Source organism: Oncorhynchus masou, chromosome 3, assembly GCF_036934945.1.
Source record: "Oncorhynchus masou masou isolate Uvic2021 chromosome 3, UVic_Omas_1.1, whole genome shotgun sequence".
NCBI lineage: Eukaryota > Metazoa > Chordata > Actinopteri > Salmoniformes > Salmonidae > Oncorhynchus > Oncorhynchus masou.
In genome coordinates, this window is record NC_088214.1 from 44,685,737 (window position 1) to 44,706,506 (window position 20,770).

A 20,770-nucleotide genomic window follows, 5' to 3' on the forward strand; every position below is an offset into this window, starting at 1 on the left:
GCGTTGCCAAGGGCTAAAATAGAAATCAGTTCTATTTCTGACGCAGATCACGCTGCAAGTCCTGCCTCTCCCATGTCCTCATTAGTTTATAGATGCAGGAACCCACGTGCCACCATCTCATTGGCTATACCCACGTGGGTGACTGAAGACGAACAAGGTCAGTGGCGGTAATGCACCTCATTTATGAAAGTTGCCAATCGCAATATAAAGCCAAGAGAAGAAAAAGAAGAAAAAGAAATCACTAGAAATTATTTGGTTGACCGTTTTATGTGTGGATTAATTGTCCGAGTAGAGGACCTTGGGCATTTCAGGTAAAATAACAACTCAATGTTTAGAAATACCGGTGTGCAAAAGAGCAGAAAAACAAAAACAAATATGGGGATGAGGTAGGAAGTTGGTTGGGATAATTACAGATGGGCTATGTTCAGCTGCAGCGATTGGTAAGATGCTCTGACAGCTGATGCTTAAAGTTAGTGAGGGAGACATAAGTCAACAACGTCAGTGATTTTTGTAATTTGTTCCAGTCATTGGCAGCAGAGAAATGGAAGGCAGCCAAAAGAGGTGTTGGCTTTGTGGAAGACCAGTGAAATATACCTGCTGGAGCGTGTGCTACGGGTGGGTGTTGCTATGGTGACCAGTGAGCTGAGAATGGGAGGAGCTTAACCTTGCAAAGACTTACAGATGACCTGGAACCAGTGGGTTTGGCGACGAATATGTAGCGAGGACCAGCCAACGAGAGCATACAGGTCGCAGTGGTGGGTAGTATACAGGGCTTTGGTGACAAAACGGATGGCACTGTGATAGACTGCATCCAATTTGCTGACTAGAGTGTTGGAGGCTATTTTGTAAATGATAACGCCGAAGTCAAGGATTGGTAGGATGGTCAGTTTTACGTGGGTATGTTTGGCAGCATGAGTGAAGGAGGCTTTGTTGCGAAATAGAAAGCCGATTCTAGATTTGATTTTGAATTGGAGATGCTTAATATGAGTCTGGAAGGAGAGTTTACAGTCTCACAGACAGTGACAGTCTCACACAGACAGTCTCACAGGTATTAGAGTAGTGACGCTAGTCGGTCGGGCAGGTGCGGGCAGTGATCGGTTGAAGAGCATGCATTTAGTTTTTCTAGCATTTAAGAGCAGTTGGAGGCCACGGAAGGAGTGTCGTATGGCATTGAAGCTCGTCGGGAGATTAGTTAACACAGTGTCCAAAGAAAGGCCAGATGTATACAGAATGCTGTCGTCTGCGTAGAGGTGGATCAAAGAATCACCCGCATCAAGAGCGACATTGATATATACAGAGAAAAGAGTCGTCCTGAGAATTGAACCCTGTGGCACCCCCATAGAGACTGCCAGAGGTCCGGACAACAGGCCCTCCAATTTGACACACTGAACTCTGTCTGCGAAGTAGTTGGTGAACCAGGCAAGGCAGTCATTAGCGAAACCAAGGCTGTTGAGTCTGCGATAAGAATGCGGTGATTGACAAAGTCGAAAGCCTTGGCCAGGTCGATGAAGATGGCTGCAAAGTACTGTCTTTTATCGATGGCGGTTATGTTATCGTTTAGGACCTTGAGTGTCGCTGAGGTGCACCCGTGACAACCCCGAAACCGGATTGCATAGCGGAGAAGGTACGGTGGGATTCGAAATGGCCGGTCACCTGTTTTTTGGGGGGGTCAGCTTAATATTGCGGAAAGAATGTTGCTTCCAATGTAATTGTCTGCATCATTTTCAATCCCCCATATTTTTTTGGTAAATATATATATATATCCATACACGCATGCATATATATATATGCACATATTTCCAAACACATACCTATATAGACATACATACTTTTTTAAAGAATGTACCTTCATTATTATTCCCCGCAAACCCTTCCGCCGATCCCCCAGTTGGAGTAAACTAATAAACACTTCTGCTTCTACCTTCAATCCATACATCTTATACACACTCTACAGACAGTCTACTTTACAATAGTTCTCTCTTGTTTGTTCTTAGTCCTTCCTCTATTTCTGATGTCCATTCAGTTTGATTTCTATTTGTAACTATGCTATTTCACAAAAGTTCCGAACCTATATACATTCTACAGATCCCTTATGCCCTATATTGTTTATCTTGTTATTAGTCCCACCCTTCAGCTCCACTCAACCCATCCCATCTGTCTCTCAACATCATCCATTTCGGATTTCTACTTGCCATATATTTTTCAACTGTGCTGTGATGCTTCACAAAATAATTGAACCTTGCTATTCTCATAGCTTCTACAGATTGTAAATTAAAAATAAACATTTTTGCTCAAATAATTATTATGTTATTGATTGATTGACTATGGCTTTTCAGATTGCCCAGTATTGCTGTCTGTAGTGTTAGTTCTAGGCAAATGTTGCAATTCTTCAGCCATTCCTGGACCTGTGACCAAAAATGAGCTACATATGGACAATACCAAAATAAATGATCTAATGACTCTGCCTCCTCACAGCAGAATCTGCAGAGCTGGGAAGATTGTATCCCCCATGTATATAACATTCTATTAGTTGCAAGAATTTTGTATAGTAATTTATATTGAAAAATTGGAAGTTTTGAATCCGGCGTTGTTTTGCGTATCAATTCATAAACCATGTGCCATATGGAATGGGTACATCGAAAATCTCTTCCCAACTATTTTGCAATTTAAATGGCACAGCTGTCAGTTTTTTGGTCCTTAATCTTGATGCTATGGGGGCGCTATTTCATTTTTGGATAAAAAGACGTGCCCGTTTTAAGCTCAATATTTTGTCACAAAAAGATGCTCGACTATGCATATATAATTGATAGCTTTGGAAAGAAAACACTCTGACGTTTCCAGAACTGCAAAGATATTGTCTGTGAGTGCCCCAGAACAGATGCTACAGGCAAAACCAAGATGAAACTTCAACCAGGAAATGAGCAGGATTTTTGAGGCTCTGTTTTTCATTGTCTCCTTATATGGCTGTGAATGCGCAAGGAATGAGCCTGCCCGATCTATCGTTTCCCCAAGGTGTCTGCAGCATTGTGACGTATTTGTAGGCATATCATTGGAAGATTGACCATAAGAGACTACATTTGCCAGGTGTCCGCCCGGTGTCCTCTGTCGAAATTGGTGCGTCATCTTCAACAGCACGTCCTTTTCCAAGCGATTCACCGGAGAAAGGAGATTACCACGAACGATATATCAATGAAGAGATATGTGAAAAACACATTGAGGATTGATTCTAAACAGCGTTTGCCGTGTTTCAGTCGATATTATGGAGTTAATTTGGAAAACAGTTCGCCGTTTTGATGACTGAATTTTTATTTTTTTTGGTACAAAACGTGATGTACAAAACTAACCACTGTTGCCTAGTGGTTAGAGCATTGGACTAGTGACCGGAAGGTTGTAAGCAAGTGATGTCTGCTAAATACATCATATTTCTGGAGAAACCTAAAGAACAAACTGGCTTTATTTACAAATTAGTGAGAATGTCTCACCCCATGTTCAAGAAATTACTTTTTCCTCGCTCACTCTAGGTTACATGAAAATAAAATCTCCAAAATATTATTATTATTAATTAATTTAGAATTATATGAAAGCCCCTTAGATATTCTCATAGATCCTAATGGAAAATGCCCCTTAGATATTAATTTAGAATCCTCCAATCCTAATTATTGGTGGAGACTCACGTCATTGAAAAAAATATTTTTAGATATACTGTAGGCCTACCATAGACGAATTGAGTATTGATTACACTACAATTAGGGTGTGGAAATGTTATGCCCCTTAGATATTCATTTAGAATCCTCCAATCCTCTTATGCTGGAGCCTACTCCCTAACGTCACGTTGTACAGCTCAATATTTTCCATTCCATCCTAACGGAAAACCTGAGGGTTTCGTTTTTTGTTTTTCTCGGAATAGAACCACTGTAATATTAATCAAATTAATTAAGCCAAATTTCTTAAAATCAATCCCACATACTATGTTATTACAAAAAAGGTTTTAAAGTCTCTAGTAATGCCAATACGGGAGACTATTAAATGCTTCTCAAAGTTGCCCTCACGTGGTCAAACGAGCACTAACTAGCATTAACGTAAAAAATGGCTGACAATTAAATAACACTACATAGAATGCTGCAGCAGCCCGCAAGGTGTGCTGCAGTATGACGTAACTTTTAAAGGAGCAACCACTGTATATGATTAATGTGAGAACAGTCCTAGAATGTGTCCACGATAAGTGTCCTTTTCCTCTCTCTCTTTCCTCCTCTCCATCAAGCTTTATGTTGCAACAAGCCGTCATATCTTGTCAGTCCACAAGGGACTTTTGTCGTCTCATGTAAGTGTGTATGTGTATTTTGTGTTATTATTTTGTTATTAAATAAATAATTTAATCAATTTGTGTAGTACTGAATAATGAGCAAAGGTTGGGTTTTTTTGCAGATCCAAGAGGGTTACGACTGATCAGAATGTGACTGATATGAGGTAATGATTAATAAGTGACTTATTGATTGATAACTGATATATAAAGTTATATATAATCTTCTAGAGTTTAAAGAGTTACCATCTTCCGAATTAAACAACTTCTTCCGTGGTGTCCCAAATTCCTGATGAGTTAATTGTTACATGCTAAAAATAAATACCAGTCATCACATTAATGCAAGTCACGTCACGACAATAGACAGGTGTGTGCCTTTCCAAATCATGTCCAATAATTTAATTTACAACAGGTGGACTCCAATCAAGTTGTAGAAACATCTCAAGGATGATCAATGGAAACAGGATGCACCTGAGCTGAATTTCGATTCTCATAGCAAAGTGTCTGAATACTTATGTAAACAAGATATCTGTTTTATTTATTTTTTTATAAATTTGCTAAAATGTCTAAAAACCTGTTTTCGCTGTGTCATTATGGGGTATTGTGTGTAGATTGATAAGGATTTTTATGTATTTAATCCATTGTGGAATAAGGTTGTAACCTAACAAAATGTGGAAAAAGTCAAGGGGTCTGAATACTTTCCGAATGCACTGTAGCTGTGCAGCAACGCTCCTCATCCATCCTGACAGAGCTTAAGAAGATCTGCAGAGAAGAATGGGAGAAACTCCCCAAATACAGGTGTGCCAAGCATGTAGCGTCATACCCAAGAAGACTCGATGTAATTGATGCCAAAGGTGTAATTGATGCCAAAGGTGCTTCAACAAAGTAGTGAGTAAAGGGTCTGAATAGTTATGTAACTGTGTTACCTTTTAATAAGTTTTAAACATTTTCAAAAATTTCCCCCAAAATGTTTTCACTTTGTCATTATGGGGTATTGTGCGTAGATTGATGAGAAAAAAAACCGTTTTAATACATTTTAGAATAAGGCTGTATCCTAACAAAATGTGGAAAAAGTCAAGGGGATTGAATACTTTCCAAAGGCACTGTAGATTTAACGATATATGTGTTTTGAGTTCCTCAGCTGGTGAATTAGCCTTAAAGCTGCAATAGGTAACTTTATGGGAAAAAAACAACAGATTCACATAGAAATGTGAGTTATAGATCTGTCATTCTCATTGATGAAATCAACTCTTACGAAGCAGTAGATCTGTTCTTTGTGCGGTAATTCTATTCTTCCTGTTCTTAAGTTTCGTTTTTGCATCTTTTACTTAAGATTTTGTACACCAGCTTCAAACAGCTGAAAATACAATATTTTGTGTTATTGAAAATATATTTCACAGCAGTTTAGATGGTACAATGACTCTCTACCCTTGTTTTGTCACAAACTGAAATTAGGAAAACTATTAGAATTTTAGCTATCAGGAAATGGAGCCATTTCTGCATATTGCACCTTTAAATTATACTGAACCAAAAATATAAACGCAACATGTAAAGTGTTGATTCGAAAATGTTCCATAAGCATAAAAAGCTTATTTCTCTGAAAAATGTTGCACAAATTTGTTAACACCCTTATTAGTGAGCATTTCTCCTTTGCAAAGATAATCCATCCACCTGACCGGTATGGCATTTTAAGAAAATGATTAAACGGCATGATCATTACACAGGTGCACCTTGTGCAAGGGACAACAAAAGGCCACTCTAAAATGTGCAGTTTTCACACAACACAATGCTACAGATGTCTCAATTTGAGGGAGCGTGAATTTGGCCTGTTGACTGCAGGAATGTTCATCAGAGCTGTTGCCAGAGAATTGAATATTCATTTCTTTACCAATGTTGTTTTAGAGAATTTGGCAGTACGTCCAACCGGCCTCACAATAGCACATCACGTGTACGGCGTTGTGTGGGAGAGCGGTTTGCTGATGTCAACGTTGTGAACAGAGTGACCCATGGTGGCGGTGGGGTTATGGTATGGGCAGGCATACGGTACGAACAACAAACACAACTGCATTTTATCGATGGCATTTTATTTCAATTCACTGATTTCCTCATATGCACTGTAAAACATTGTTGCATGTTGTGTTTATATTTTTGGTCAGTATAATTAGCCTATGTGATGTTAGCGCACATAAAGATGTAAGCAATTCCATCTCTATTGAAAAAACAAATACCATAACACTCAGGAGCCTATTTTCACAGTAAAATATAACCCAAAATTCATGACAATCACTGGATTAGGTTGCACATTAAAATATCTTGAATCATGCATTCCTGCTTGGACATGTAAGATGAAACAACTTATTTACTGAATACTAGAGGTCGACCGATTAATTAGGGCGATTTCAAGTTTTAATAACAATCGATAATCTGCATTTTTGGACGCTGATTATGGCCGATTACATTGCACTCCATGATGAGACTGCGTGGCAGTCTGACCAAATGTTACGCGAGTGCCGCAATCTTAATTGGGTAGACAAAGATTAGCTCTCCAGTTGGTACCAAAATACTCAAGGGCCATTTTCACTAAAGTGATGTTACAAGTGAATCAACTTTTTAATCAAGGTTACAAGTTAAATTACTTTCCCATTGTTACTCAACTATGACGTACCATTTTGTAGCTCTAAGTCTCTACTTTTATCCAAAATAATAAACACCATTTCAAATTTTGCTACATAAGATCAAATTGAGCCAGTCGGTCACAAATATGGGCTAGTGCCACAAGGGGAAAAGGTTAGACTGGAGCACTGCTAACTCATCCACTGTGTTCAAGAAGAAAAAAAAAACAGGAACATTTCAACCAACCTCTTGCTTGCGGAGCAACTTCTGCATGACCATGTGTCTGGCGCTGCTCCCGGAGATGCTCATGTGCTCCTGCTCACTCAGTGGCTCCTGGCCCGTCCCGTCCTGCAAGGCCTCCTCCTCCACTTCCTTCTTCTTGGCCTCCTGGGCTGCCACCAGAGAGGTGACCAGCACCGGTGGTAAGGCCAGCACTGGGTTGACCAGGCCCACCTGAGGTAGCACAGGCAAAGCGGGCCGCACTGGGGTTACCCCTGTAAGAGAACGGAAGGAGGCAGCACAAAAAGGTCAAACCCCCCCAAGGTTGGACAGCCAACAGAGGAGCCTCCCCAAGCCCTAAGCCAGTGGCAATGGTGGGAAAACCCCTCAGGGGCTTTTCCCAAGATAACTGGCTGGGTTGGCTCCTGTCTAGCAATGCTTAATTGTGACACGACAGCTCCCTGTCAAGTAAAAGGGTGCTATCGAACTGGACCTAGCAATCATGGTATTGGAATGTTGTGTCCACTAGCAGGCTGTGACTGGACTGACCACATTTGTTCTGCTGCATAAGGAACATTTCCACGTGATGTTTGGGGTTGGCAAAAGTTAGATGGCAAAGAAACTCTATAGCAAAGCCTTCCAAACCCCTTCTAAAGCTCTACCATCTATTCCAGGTAAATATGGTTTTCCTAGTCCATTAATCTTTGTCAAGTAAGTGTTAAAGCGGCAATCAGCAGTTGAATCAATAAATAAGCGTCCTCCTCTCCCTGATTCGGTAAAAAGCTGAGGGAGGGGGCTGGAGAAATATAACCACTCTCAGATGAATAGACAGAGCTATGGATGCAAAGACTGACCATCCAGGATATCAAAAGTATCGTTTTAACCAGTGTTTGTTTACATTTACTTTGATTCCAAACATTGGAGTAAAACAAGCTTATATATATATTGGGTTCTGGTGGAGTACATCAGTTGAACTAAGCTCAGGAGGCATTTATAAGTTAGTGCCTTCAGAAAGTATTCATACCCCTTGACTTATTCCACATTGTGCTGTGTTACAACCTGAATTCCAAATGGATTAAATATTTTTTTCTCTCACACCCATCTACAAACACCCCGTAATGACAAAGTTTATTGAAAATGAAATGCATAAATTTCTAATTTCAATAAGTATTCACAGCCCTGAGTCAATAGTTTGTAGAAGTACCTTTGGCAGTGATGACAGCTGTGAGTCTTTCTGGGTAAGTTTCTAAGAGCTTTGCACACCTAGATTGTGTAGCATTTGCCCATTATTCTTTTCAAAACCTTCAATCAAATTGGTTGTTGATCACTGCTAGACAACCATTTTCAGGCCTTGCCATAGATTTGTTCATATAGATTTAAGTCAAAACTGGAACTCGGCCAAGAAGGAACATTCACTGTCTTCTTGGTTAGGTTATTTTCATGCTGAAAGGTGAATGCATATCTCGGTGTCTGGTGGAAAACTGACTGAACCAGGTTTTCCTCTAGGATTTTGCCTATGCTTCGCTCCATTCCGTATCTTTTTTTATACTGAAAGACTCCCCAGTTCTTAACGATTACAAGTATACCCATAACATGAAGCAGCCACTACTATGTGTGAAAATATGGAGAGTGGTACTCAGCAATGTGTTGTACCGGATTTGCCCCAAACATAACACTTTGTACAAAGCAATGTGAATTGCTTTGCCAGGTTTCGTTGCAGTATTATTTTAGTGCCTTGTTACAAATAGAATGCATTAAAAAAATATTTTTGTATATTCTGTAAAGGCGTCCTTTTCCTCTGTCATTTAGGATCGTATTATGGAGTAACTACAAAGTTGATCCCATCCTCAGTTATCACAGCCATTAAACTCTGTAACTGTTTTAAAGTCAACATTGGCCACATGGTGAATCCCTGAGCGATTTCCTTCCATTCCGGCAACTGAGTTAGAAAGGACACCTGTATCTTTGTAGTGACTGGTTGTATTGATACACTATGTGTGGGGTACAGACATTACTCCTGAACTTATTTAGGCTTGCCATAACAAAGGGTTTGAATACTTATTGACTCTTGACATTTCAACTTTTCCTTTTTAATAATTTGTAAAAAATAATAATGAATAACATAATTCCACTTTGACATTATGGGGTATTGTGTGTAGGGCAGTGACTAAAAAAACAAAATGTAACCAATTTTAAATTCAGGCTGTAAAACAGTAAAATCTGGTAAAAGTCAAGGGGTGTGAATACTTTCTTAATGCAATGTATATTCTTCAAGAATCAATGGGTACATCATTAATCCACAATCCAAAAATGGATGTAGCAACTGCAGACTGCCCCTTTAAAGGGGAAAGGGAGGAAGGGCATGGGATGCAAACTAAACACTCCTTACAATAAAATGAATGTATTCAAATGAATCCCCCCCCACCCTCTAACCACCCTGGTTGTAGCTTCTTAATGGTCATGTTGATGCATACCAAAAGTAAACTCCACAAAACACACAGGATCTGAGACTCACTGGCCAATAGGAATGAGGGGCTATGTTTATGAGGGGAGGGGCTAGAAACAGTCCTCTTCACACTTGGTTGGTCAGTGTGCAGCAAAGGGGAGGGATTAAGTGGCCACTGTCGGTGCGATTGTGGAGTCAAGAGAGGGAGGGGAAGAAAGGAGAGAGAAAAAAGAGAGAGACAAGGAGAGAAGAGACAATAAAAGAGAATCTATTAGTGGAGTGGTCCTCCGACAGGCTATGTACAACTAACACACTGTAGGAGACAACAGCAGCCTGAAAAAAGTACAGAGGCAATTCCACTTCAGACAAAAAAATATCTATATGCACCGGTTTAATTCCTCATCTCGTTTTGGTTCCACCATATAACATTATAGGGTGTTAACAGATCACTAAGTGTAACGCTACACCAGCGGTGTCACACTCATTTTACCCTGGCTGCCGCATTCGTTCTTCAACGAGGTCCGGAGGGCTGCACTGAAAATTGGTTATACTTCCTTGCCAACAAAGTTAACAAAAAAATGGTCCCCTATCCATCATTTTAAAAATGTTCTATGCTCCCTGACACTTCTAGCGAGCTGGACAGTCAAGAAACTATGAATATGGGTCCATTATGTCTACAAAGTTTTGGTTTGTTTCTAGTCATTTTAAAGCATATTGAGTTCGTGCCCCCCTTGAAATATATATTTTTCTATTTTTTTTTCAAACCAACCCACGGGCTGGATTGGACCCCCTCACTGGCCAGATCTGGCGTGAGGGCCATATGTTTGACACCCCTACTCTACACAGAACTGTCTCTCTCTACTTACTGAACTCAAAACAAAGTGAAAGGCATTGCCAATTGATAGTCATTTTGGGAGAATGGTTAATAAGAGTTTGTCAATAACCTGTAGTTGTTAATATAGGCAAAACACATTACTGCATGTTACTTCTCATTGTAATTTGGTCCCAAAAATGTCAACTGAACAGCCCCTCTATTTGACTTAAAAAGACTGCTACAAAATTGCGCGTTTACAGCGTTGTTTTGGGAAATGGCCACTAAATGACCACATAACACAGCTAACATAAATCTTATAATATATGTTGCATAAGCTTGTCTGTTGCCAGTACCTGGATTTATCCAATTCATTCCCAATGACCCTACAACTGTCCAATTCTGCACTTACCTGGGCATCTGGCCTCTTTTCATACACACCAACTCACTGTCTCACTCTGGATAGCCCATGCAGTGAAAGGCATGCTAATAAATGCACACATTTCCCTCACCAGCCAATGAGAGGCACATTGTTCAATGGTGGTGCAGAGGGTGTTTAAAAGTAACACGTATTTTCTTTCTGAATCAAGGCCAAACAAAAGGCTGAGTGTGAAAGCTGCCATGACCAGCACCTGCTCAACTCAATTTCTTACTGTCCAATCTTCCATCTTCCCATTTCAACTCAGTCCACAAAAGCTAGCCTGGTGGAACAAGCCTGATAGCTGCGTTCATCATTCTATTTCACTTCACATATTAGCCTGGCATTCGTCCTCATTGAAACGGTTTGAGCCATTGTCTGTTGTGACATAACTAAATCGGCAGTGATTGAATCACCTTTAACCAATCATAGGACAGACAGGCATATTCAAAGCACTATATTTGGCCACAGGGTTTTTGACATAAACCCAGCCACTGTTTCTATTTGGAGCAGCCATTTTCTGGCATATTCCAAACACACATCTGTTGAAGAAAGGCCAGAGTGATAACAGCAGTAAAACAGAATCAGGCTGTTTACAGCAGCGATCAGATTCCTCTACCACCCCCCATGATGTCCTTTCAAATCGGTGAGGTTACCAGGAAGTAAGAGTTCCTCTTTCCACATCCCCTTTAATCTTTTGCTAAATCCCAAATGAACCCCCACAGAACTTCTTCATGGCCAGTAAAATGATTCTCTCCACAATGACTGCTTGTTTTGCCACATAAACTGAAACTAGGAAAACTATTTGAATTTTGCAAACAGGAAAAGGCAGAGCTATTTCTGCATATTGCAACTTTCATTTGGCTCTATTCTCCAGCATTTTGGATTTGAGATCAAATGTATCATATGAGACGACAGTACAGAATGTCAACTTTTATTTGAGGGTATTTTCAGACATACATTACCATTTAGAAATGAATGCACTTCATTTATCTGTAGCCAGGTGTACACATTTTCATTTGTGTATTAAAGTAGTCAAAAGTTTACAAGTTGGTCTCATATTCGTAGCACGTGTCGCCACAAACTTGTTGGATGCATTTTCAGTTAGTTTTGGTTGTGTTTTGGGAAATTCTTTGCCCATTAGGAACTGAATGGGGAATGGAGCTTCTTTCTAAGTGAAATGTTTCTGAACACTTTGAAATTAATCCTGATGCCATGATTAAGAAAAATCATGAATAAATCATTATTAAATCACCAATAGGAGGGGCATCTAACTTTCTCACTCATCATTATTAAAATTGTATTTATGATTATCCATAATCTTGGTAGCATCCGCATGAATATAGAAGTGTTCAGAAACATCTATTTTTATTTTCAATAAAAGTGACTTCAAAATGACAATACATTATTCACCATTCAGTTCCTATTATGTAAAATATAATCCGAAACACGAACAAAACAAACTGCATATACATCCAACAAATTTGTAGTCACATGTAGTCATTGGGTGCAAGGAAAATGGGACCAAATACAACATCTTTTACTACTTTAATACACTATAAAACTATATAAATTTGTCAAAATACTTTCAAATGGAGAGACTAGATACTAGTGCTGAGCAATTAGTGTTTTTAAGGTCGGTTCGGTTTTGATATTAAACAAATAAAAAATGCATTATGTGGGTTGAATGCTACAACACAGAATAAAACAATTGATGGTATAACTGTCCACTACTATCACTTATTAGGCCCTAACCTTCATTTATTCACATTACTTGAATTATATGTATATTTGTTTTTGGTACGATAATGACTATTATTTAATTAATGATGATGGTAAAGACTGCCTATTACTGCGTATCACTTATTGATAAACTATCCTTTAGTCACATAACTTTACTTTAACCCCTGTAGGTCTAAGCCCTTATAGCTCACTATCTACTAAGCTAACATACGGAATTGTTTTAAGATGGTCATAAAATGGATCATTTACCCACTTGATTTTGAATGAGGCATACACTACCAGTCAAAAGTTGTAGAACACCTACTCACTCTAGGGTTTTTCTTTATTTTGACTATTTTCTACAAAGAAACCACTACTAAAGGAGACCAATAAGAAGCAGAGACTTTCTTGGACCAAGAAACACGAGCAATGGGCATTAGACCGGTGGAAATCTGTCCTTTGGTCTGGAGAGTCCAAATTTGAGATTTTTGGTTCCAACCGCCGTGTCTTTGCGAGATGCAGTGTGGGTGAACGGATGATCTCCGCTTGTGTGGTTCCCACCATAAAGCATGGAGGAGGAGGTGTTATGGTGCGGGTGTACTTTGCTGATTATTTATTTAGAATTCAAGACACACTTAACCAGCATGGATACCACAGCATTCTGCAGCGACACGCCATCCCATCTGGTTTGTGCTTAGTGGGACTATCATTTATTTTTCAACAGGCCAATGACCCAACACACCTCCAGGCTGTGTAAGGGCTATTTGACCAAGAAGGAGAGTGAAGGAGTACTGCATCAGATGACCTGGCCTCCACAATCCCCCGATCTCAACCAAATTGAGATGGTTTGGGATGAGTCGGACCACAGAGTGAAGGAAAAGCAGCCAACAAGTGTTCAGTATATGTGGGAACTCCTTCAAGACTGTTGGAAAAGCATTCCAGGTGAAGCTGGTTGAGAGAATACCAAGAGTGTGCAAAGCTGTCTTCAAGCCTAAGGGTGGCTATTTGAACAATATAAAATATATTTTGATTTGTATAACACTACATGATTCCATATGTGCTATTTCTTAGTTTTGATGTCTTCACTATTGTTCTACAATGTTAAAAATAAAGAAAATCCCTTGCATGAGTAGGGTGTTCTCAATCTTTTGACTGGTAGTGTATATCAAAAAAAAAAAAATGTGAGCAAACATTGAATTTGGCCTTTACTGCTTGATCCCATAGAAACACATTGAATAACACATTTGTACATGGCAAAACAGACAACTATCAATGAATTCGATGTATTTTGGTTAGAGATACCTAAGCAACAGCTCTCTATCGCTCTTCCCCTCCATGTCTGTCTGCTGGCCCCCACGCAAGCCTGGGCAAGAACCAATGAGAACAGGCATCTGTAGGTGTAGATTGTAGTTGGTGTAGATCATTGTAGTCAATTACCACATTTTCCGCACTTAACTATGATGAATATTGATTAGCTTGTTGAAAACCACATCTTTCTACAACCTACCACAGTTCATGCTTGATTAACATCTTGGATATAGGGGGCGCTATTTTAATTTTTGGATGAAAAACGTTCCCGTTTTAAACAAGATATTTTGTCACGAAAAGATGCTCGATTATATGCTCTTGCATATAATTGACAGCTTTGGAAAGAAAACACACCGACGTTTCCAAAACTGCAAAAATATTGTCTGTGAGTGCCACAGAACTGATGTTACAGAAAAAACCCAGATAAAAATCCAATCAGGAAGTGCCGCATTTTTTGAAACCGCCTCATGCCAATGACTCCTTTTATGGCTGTGAAGGAGCTAGGAGTCAGCTTACGTTTTCCACGTTTTCTCCAAGTGTCTGCAGCATTGTGACGTATTTGTCGGCATATCATTGGAAGATTGACCATAAGAGACTACATCTACCAGGTGGTCGCTTGGTGTCCTCCGTCGCAATTATTGCGTAATCTCCAGCTGCAGTATTTTTCCGTTTGCTTCTGATGAGAAGCCAACTGCCACCACTGATAGATATGTGAAAAACACCTTGAGGATTGATTCTAAACAACGTTTGCCATGTTTCTGTCGATATTATGGAGCTAATTTGGAAAAAAGTTTGGCGTTGTAATGACTGAATTTTCGGGGGTTTTTTCTTAGCCAAACGTGATGAACAAAATGGAGCTATTTCATCTACACAAATAATATTTTTGGAAAAAATGAACATTTGCTATCTAACTAAGAGTCTCGTCATTGAAAACATCCGAAGTTCTTCAAAGGTAAATGATTTTATTTGAATGCTTTTCTTGTTTTTGTGAAAATGTTGCCTGCTGAATGCTAGGATTAATGCTATGCTAGGCTATCAATACTCTTACACAAATGCTTGTGTAGCTTTGGTTGAAAAGCATATTTTGAAAATCTGAGATGACAGTGTTGTTAACAAAAGGCTAAGCTTGTGTTTGAATATATTTATTTCATTTCATTTGCAATTTTCATGAATAGGAAACGTTGCGTTATGGTAATGAGCTTAAAGCTATGATTACGCTCCCGGATACGGGATTGCTCGACACTAGAGGTTAAATTGAAGATGCCTAGAAACTGCTTCTCCAACAGAAATCCCCGATCACGCTTGTAGGGGATGTCATGGCAGCGTTGGCTAGCTAAGCTCATGCGCAGAAACACAAGCTCATGTGTAGTCATCGGGTTTAATGGTTATCTCCAGCCGAACTGCGCATGTGCAGGCCGTCAAATCAAAGACACTCCTTCGATATAAACTTGTTCTTGACGAAAATTAAAACATGTTAGTTTATCACTTTCACGAGGTTGGCGTGTTCAGTTACTTAAGACATTGGCTCGAATCAAGGTTGTGCGTTTAACTTGAGAAACTTAACAACAAAGAGTTTTTATTTTCTCCAATTGACTTCCCAAACCCCAAACCCCTGTCTGGTCTGTCGCGTCTGCTTCGCGAAGCATTCCCAGAAGTATCGGGATGTTGGGTCTCTGGGTTTAGAAACTCTGTGATTAGATTTCTCTCTGGAGAAAAGGTGTGTTGCGCTCACAGAAAAAAAATGAACTAAATGGAATTCAAATAAGTGAAGTTATTTCAAAACCGTAAATAAACCAACATTTCGGGCTAATCACTCAGCACTAGTAGATACATAAAGTGCTTTCATTTCTAAATGGTAAAACAGATACAGTATGAAAATAGCCACAAATAAATAATACATTCTGTACTGTCGCCTCAAACATTTGATCTCAAATCCAAAATGCTGGAGTATAAAGACAAATATATATTTTTTGCTTTACTGTCCAAATACATGGCGTTGACTGTATAGACTCTACTCCAAACCCCTCCCAACTGCACAGGCATGGCCAAGGTCCTTAGTAGTAGAAACATTGCCATTAAACTTTTAGGAGCTTTTAAACAGTATACTTTATTCCCAATTGGAATTGTTGGTAGCCTGCAACCATGGAGGCTTGTTGGATGTGCATACACTTTTCTTTAAACAAACGTGTGTGTGTGGGGCTGGGGGTTGAGGTGCTTGGCTTACCTGTGATGACACCCGGGGCCTGGGCTGCCATGACGGCTTGGGGCAGGCCACCCAACTGTTGAGAGAGGAGGGCGGGTCCAGCCAGCACCGATGACCCAACCGTCTCCTGGAAGAACAAAGCCAGACATGAGGGTACACCACCTGGACTGTGCCAGTGACGAAAAGGACAGAAAATGAGAAAGGCAAAAAAAAAATTGTCGGGATAGTCTGTCCTGGAAGACCAAGGTGTGCATTGTTTTTTATTTTCTCCTCCAGCACATTAGTGCATTTTATATGGAGCACATCAGTCATGCACGCATTCACGTGCATACTTAAATTTGAAATATAATATATTGAAGTGGACACACGTAAAAAAGTGAAGAGTCGGGATCTGGGGCTCACTGGGGACACCCTTTCACAAAGGAAGGGGGTAATGCAGCGAATTTAAAGTATCTGTCCAGTGTTCCAGATTTCAATGAAATATGACCTAAAATGTATTACAATATGTAATAAATAGATGTCCTTTCCAATTTTTTAACTTAAGGATGTTAAAAAGCAGTTTCTCTGTGCCCTGGTTTGGGTGCAGGAAAAAAAAGAAAAAAAACTGCTGATTTGCCAGCTCAGCCAATAAGATGAACATACACTTGGATGTTCAAATGAGCTCCAACGGGGTCAGAGTCACTGCCGAACTACCCCGGCAGGCTTGCCCTTTGCTCATGCTGCAGCAAACCAAGTGAAATAGTATGGATGGATTCAGTATTTGGAAACGTATGATGGAATTACTAGGCACTAAAACAGCAATAAATACAGACTGTGTCATTTCTGTCCATTGCTTTTGTCACTGCTCCATTAGAGATGATCAGCTTGAGCTAAGTAAGGTGCAGAGTCACTGATCTACAAACAGCATTCCCTGCCAAATAATAGGTTTTGTGCAATTCACAGAGCTACGCCTCCCCTGATTTAGGCAATTCCCCCACTGAACACACACATGCACAACCAGACATTGATTGATTGGATACCGCTTGTGTCAATTAAAGACAATTTCCTCTGATTTTCTACCTGCAGCAACACAAGTTGATAATGCTGGATATACCAGTAAAATCAAAGTGCCTCAAAAAAGTACCTAAAATGCATGGCCCTAGTTATGTTTTGTCTGTTTGTTTCCAAAAAGTACCTAAAATGCATGGCCCTAGTTATGTTTTGCCTGTGTTTGTTTCCAAAAAGTACCTAAAATGCACAGCCCTAGTTATGTTTTGTCTGTGTTTGTTTCCAAAAAATACCTAAAATGCACGGCCCTAGTTATGTTTTGTCTGTTTGTTTCCAAAAAGTACCTAAAATGCATAGCCCTAGTTATGTTTTGTCTGTTTGTTTCCAAAAAGTACCTAAAATGCACAGCCCTAGTTATGTTTTGTCTGTGTGTGTTTCCAAAAAGGTCAAACTGTCACCCTGTCAGTTTAATATTTCATATACACAAATGACAGCTAATATTAATTGGGACTTACTGAGTCTGGCTTTATGAAACAATACATAATTCAAAGAATATATCAGCGCTTGAATTGAAATTGAATCTCTTGAGCCAAAGTAAATTCAATTTGCAACTGACCCCAACAGTGGAAAATAGTGTCTACTAAAACGAGGACACAGACAGTACTGACCTGGGCAGTGATTTTGGCTGTGGCAGCTGCAGCCGCCACAGCTGCAGCAGGGGGGAGTCCGCCAGGTGTGGTCGGAGTGAGCAGGGGCATGGGGGGGGTGACCGCTTTGCCCACACGCAGGTATTGACCCCCTAGGTCAAAGAGATTCATGGAGGAAACTGCATCCTGGGAGGACTGAGCCTTGTCGTACTCTAACGGGTGGCAGATGGGAAACCAAAGAGATTCAATTAGGGCTGGAACAATTACATATAACTGTGTAACCAACTGTTATGGATGAATACCGCCATGAAAATAAAATAACTGTAAAAAAAAAAAAAAAAAAAAAATGGCTGAAGACGGGACGGTTGGGAATTTGTGCGTTTGAGTCCGTTTCTGCTGTAACATGGACTCTACACGGTGATGAAACTTTGTTGCTCCTTGCTAAAACAAGAAAGGTGTTGTAGCAAATAAGTCTTTGGTTGCCTAGGCAACACCCCCCTTACTGCAGCAGCAGCACATGCAGTCAGTGGTGGAAAAGAGGAGAAAATGTGCGGCGAATTCCATGACTGTCACAGCCCTAGATTCAATACCTGATTGTCTTATTTGGGAGGCATGTTTAACAGATGCATAATATAGTACTGGCATGAATATTATTATAACATAATTGCTATTACCTGATTATCACCCAAAGTTATGATACCTACACCATTAAGGGGTTCGTTAAAGAACAAACCCCAATATGGTAAATCATACGAGTGCCGTAGCCTACTCTGCAAAATGCACAACACATTGTATTACTGTCGGTCACACCATAGCCACCCCATCCCGGACAGAACATTAACTAAACTCAGCAAAAGAATAAACATCATCTCACTGTCAACTGCGTTTATTTTCAGCAAACTTAACATGTGCAAATATTTGTATGAACATAACAAGATTCAACAACTGAGACATAAACTGAACAAGTTCCACAGACATGTGACTAACAGAAATGGAATAATGTGTCCCTGAACAAAAGGTCCGTATCAGTCCGTATCTGGTGTGGCCACCAGCTGCATTAAGGACTGCAGTGCATCTCCTCCTCATGGACTGCACCAGATTTGCAAGTTCTTGCTGTGAGATGTTACCCCACTCTTCCACCAAGGCACATACAAGTTCCCAGACATTTTCTGGGGGGCCCTAGCCCTTTTTTATTTCACCTTTATTTAACCAGGTAGGCTAGTTGACAACAAGTTCTCATTTGCAACTGCAACCTGGCCATGATAAAGCAAAGCAGTGTGACACAGACAACAGAGTTACACATGAAGTAAACAATAAACAAGCCAATAACACAATAAACAAGTCAATGACACAGTAGAAAAAAGAAAGTCTATATACAGTGTATGCAAAAGGCATGCGGAGGTAGGCAATAATAGGACATAGGAGTGAATAGTTACAATTTAGCAGATTAACACTGGAGTGATAAATGAGCAGATGATGATGTGCAAGTAGAGATACCGGTGTGCAAAAGAGCAGAAAAGTAAATTAAATAAAAACAGTATGGGGATGAGGTAGATAGATTGGGTGGGCTATTTACAGATGGACTATGTACAGCTGCAACGAACGGTTAGCTGCTCAGATAGTTGATGTTAACTTCAGCGATTTTTGCAATTCGTTCCAGTCACTGGCAGCAGAGAACTGGAAGGAAAGGCGGCCAAATGAGGTGTTGGCTTTGGGGATGATCAGTGAGATATTTCTGCTGGAACATGTGCTAGGGGTGGGTGTTGTTATCGTGACCAGTGAACTGAGATAAGGCGGAGCTTTACCTAGCATAGACTTAAAGATGACCTGGAGCCAGTGGGTCTGGCGATGAGCCTCCACCCTCCGATCCAACAGGTCCCAGACGTGCTCAATGGCCATGGCAAGAACACTGACATTCCTGTCTTGCAGGAAATCATGCACAGAACGAGCATTGTGGCTGGTGGCATTGTCATGCTGGAGGGTCATGTCAGGATGAGCCTGCAGGAAGGGTACCACATGAGGGAGGAGGATGTCTTCCCTGTAATGCGGTGTTGAGATTGCCTGCAATAGCAACAAGCTCAGTCCGATGACGATGTGACAACGGCCCAGACCATGACGGACCCTCCACCTCCAAATCGATCCCGCTCCAGAGTACAGGCCTCGGTGTAACGCACATTCCTTCAACGATAAACACGAATCCGACCATCACCCCTGGTGAGACAAAACTGTGACTCGTCCGTGAAGAGCACTTTCTGCCAGTCCTGTGTGGTCCAGCGACGGTGGGTTTGTGCCGATAGGAGATGTCGTTGCCGGTGATGTTTGGTGAGGACCTGCCTTACAACAGGCCTACAAGCCCTCAGTCCAGCCTCTCTCAGCCTATTGCGGACAGTCTGAGCACCGATGGAGGGATGCATTCCTGGTGTAACTCGGGCAGTTGTTGTTGCCATCCTATACCTGTCCCGCAGGTGTGATGTTCGTGCAGCTGTTGTTACACTGGGTCTGTCACTGCGACGACGATCAGCTGTCCGTCCTGTCTCCCTGTAGCGCTGTCTTAGGCGTCTCACAGTACGGACATTGTAATTTATTGCCCTGGCCACATCTGCAGTCCTCATGCCTCCTTGCAGCATGCGTAAGGCACGTTCACGCAGATGAGCAGGGACACTGGGCATCTTTCTTTTGCTGTTTTTCCAGAGTCAGTAGAAAGGCCTTTTTAGTGTCCTAAGTTTTCACAACTGTGACCTTAATTGCCATGCCGTCTGTAAACTGTTAGTTTAATTAATCCACTATTGTAACTGTTAAAAGTTAAAATACTTCCAAAACCCACATTTTACCAATTCACACTACCCCATCTATTAATATTGTGTAGAATACAGCGCTAATGCTAACTGTTGGCAGTTGGTCAAGCTTAGCTAGCTAGCTGAATGGAACTGTTTTGATTTGAATGCCACAACACCGGAGAAGCCTGAAGTGAGAAGACTGCCCGAATGGAAATGACTTGAAATAGTGAAGATTTTCTACTCTGGGCCTACGCGCCATTGGTGGCATCACCCAAGTGGGTGCTACACAAATATTAGTGGAAGAGTAGCTAGCTATCTA

The 20,770-nt window shown here is 40.6% G+C and overlaps 1 protein-coding gene across 1 annotated transcript in view; it reads right to left on the reverse strand.

Annotated features, from left to right (window-relative positions):
- puf60a (poly-U binding splicing factor a) overlaps positions 1-20,770 on the reverse strand; it is a 68,476-nt gene that overhangs the window by 6,404 nt on the left and 41,302 nt on the right. Inside the window, exons 8-10 of the mRNA XM_064942525.1 lie at positions 17,696-17,886; positions 16,062-16,167; positions 7,160-7,407 (exon numbers count right to left, since the gene is read on the reverse strand). Of these exons, the coding sequence (XP_064798597.1) occupies positions 7,160-7,407; positions 16,062-16,167; positions 17,696-17,886 (545 nt within the window). The remainder of the gene's footprint in view (positions 1-7,159; positions 7,408-16,061; positions 16,168-17,695; positions 17,887-20,770) is intronic.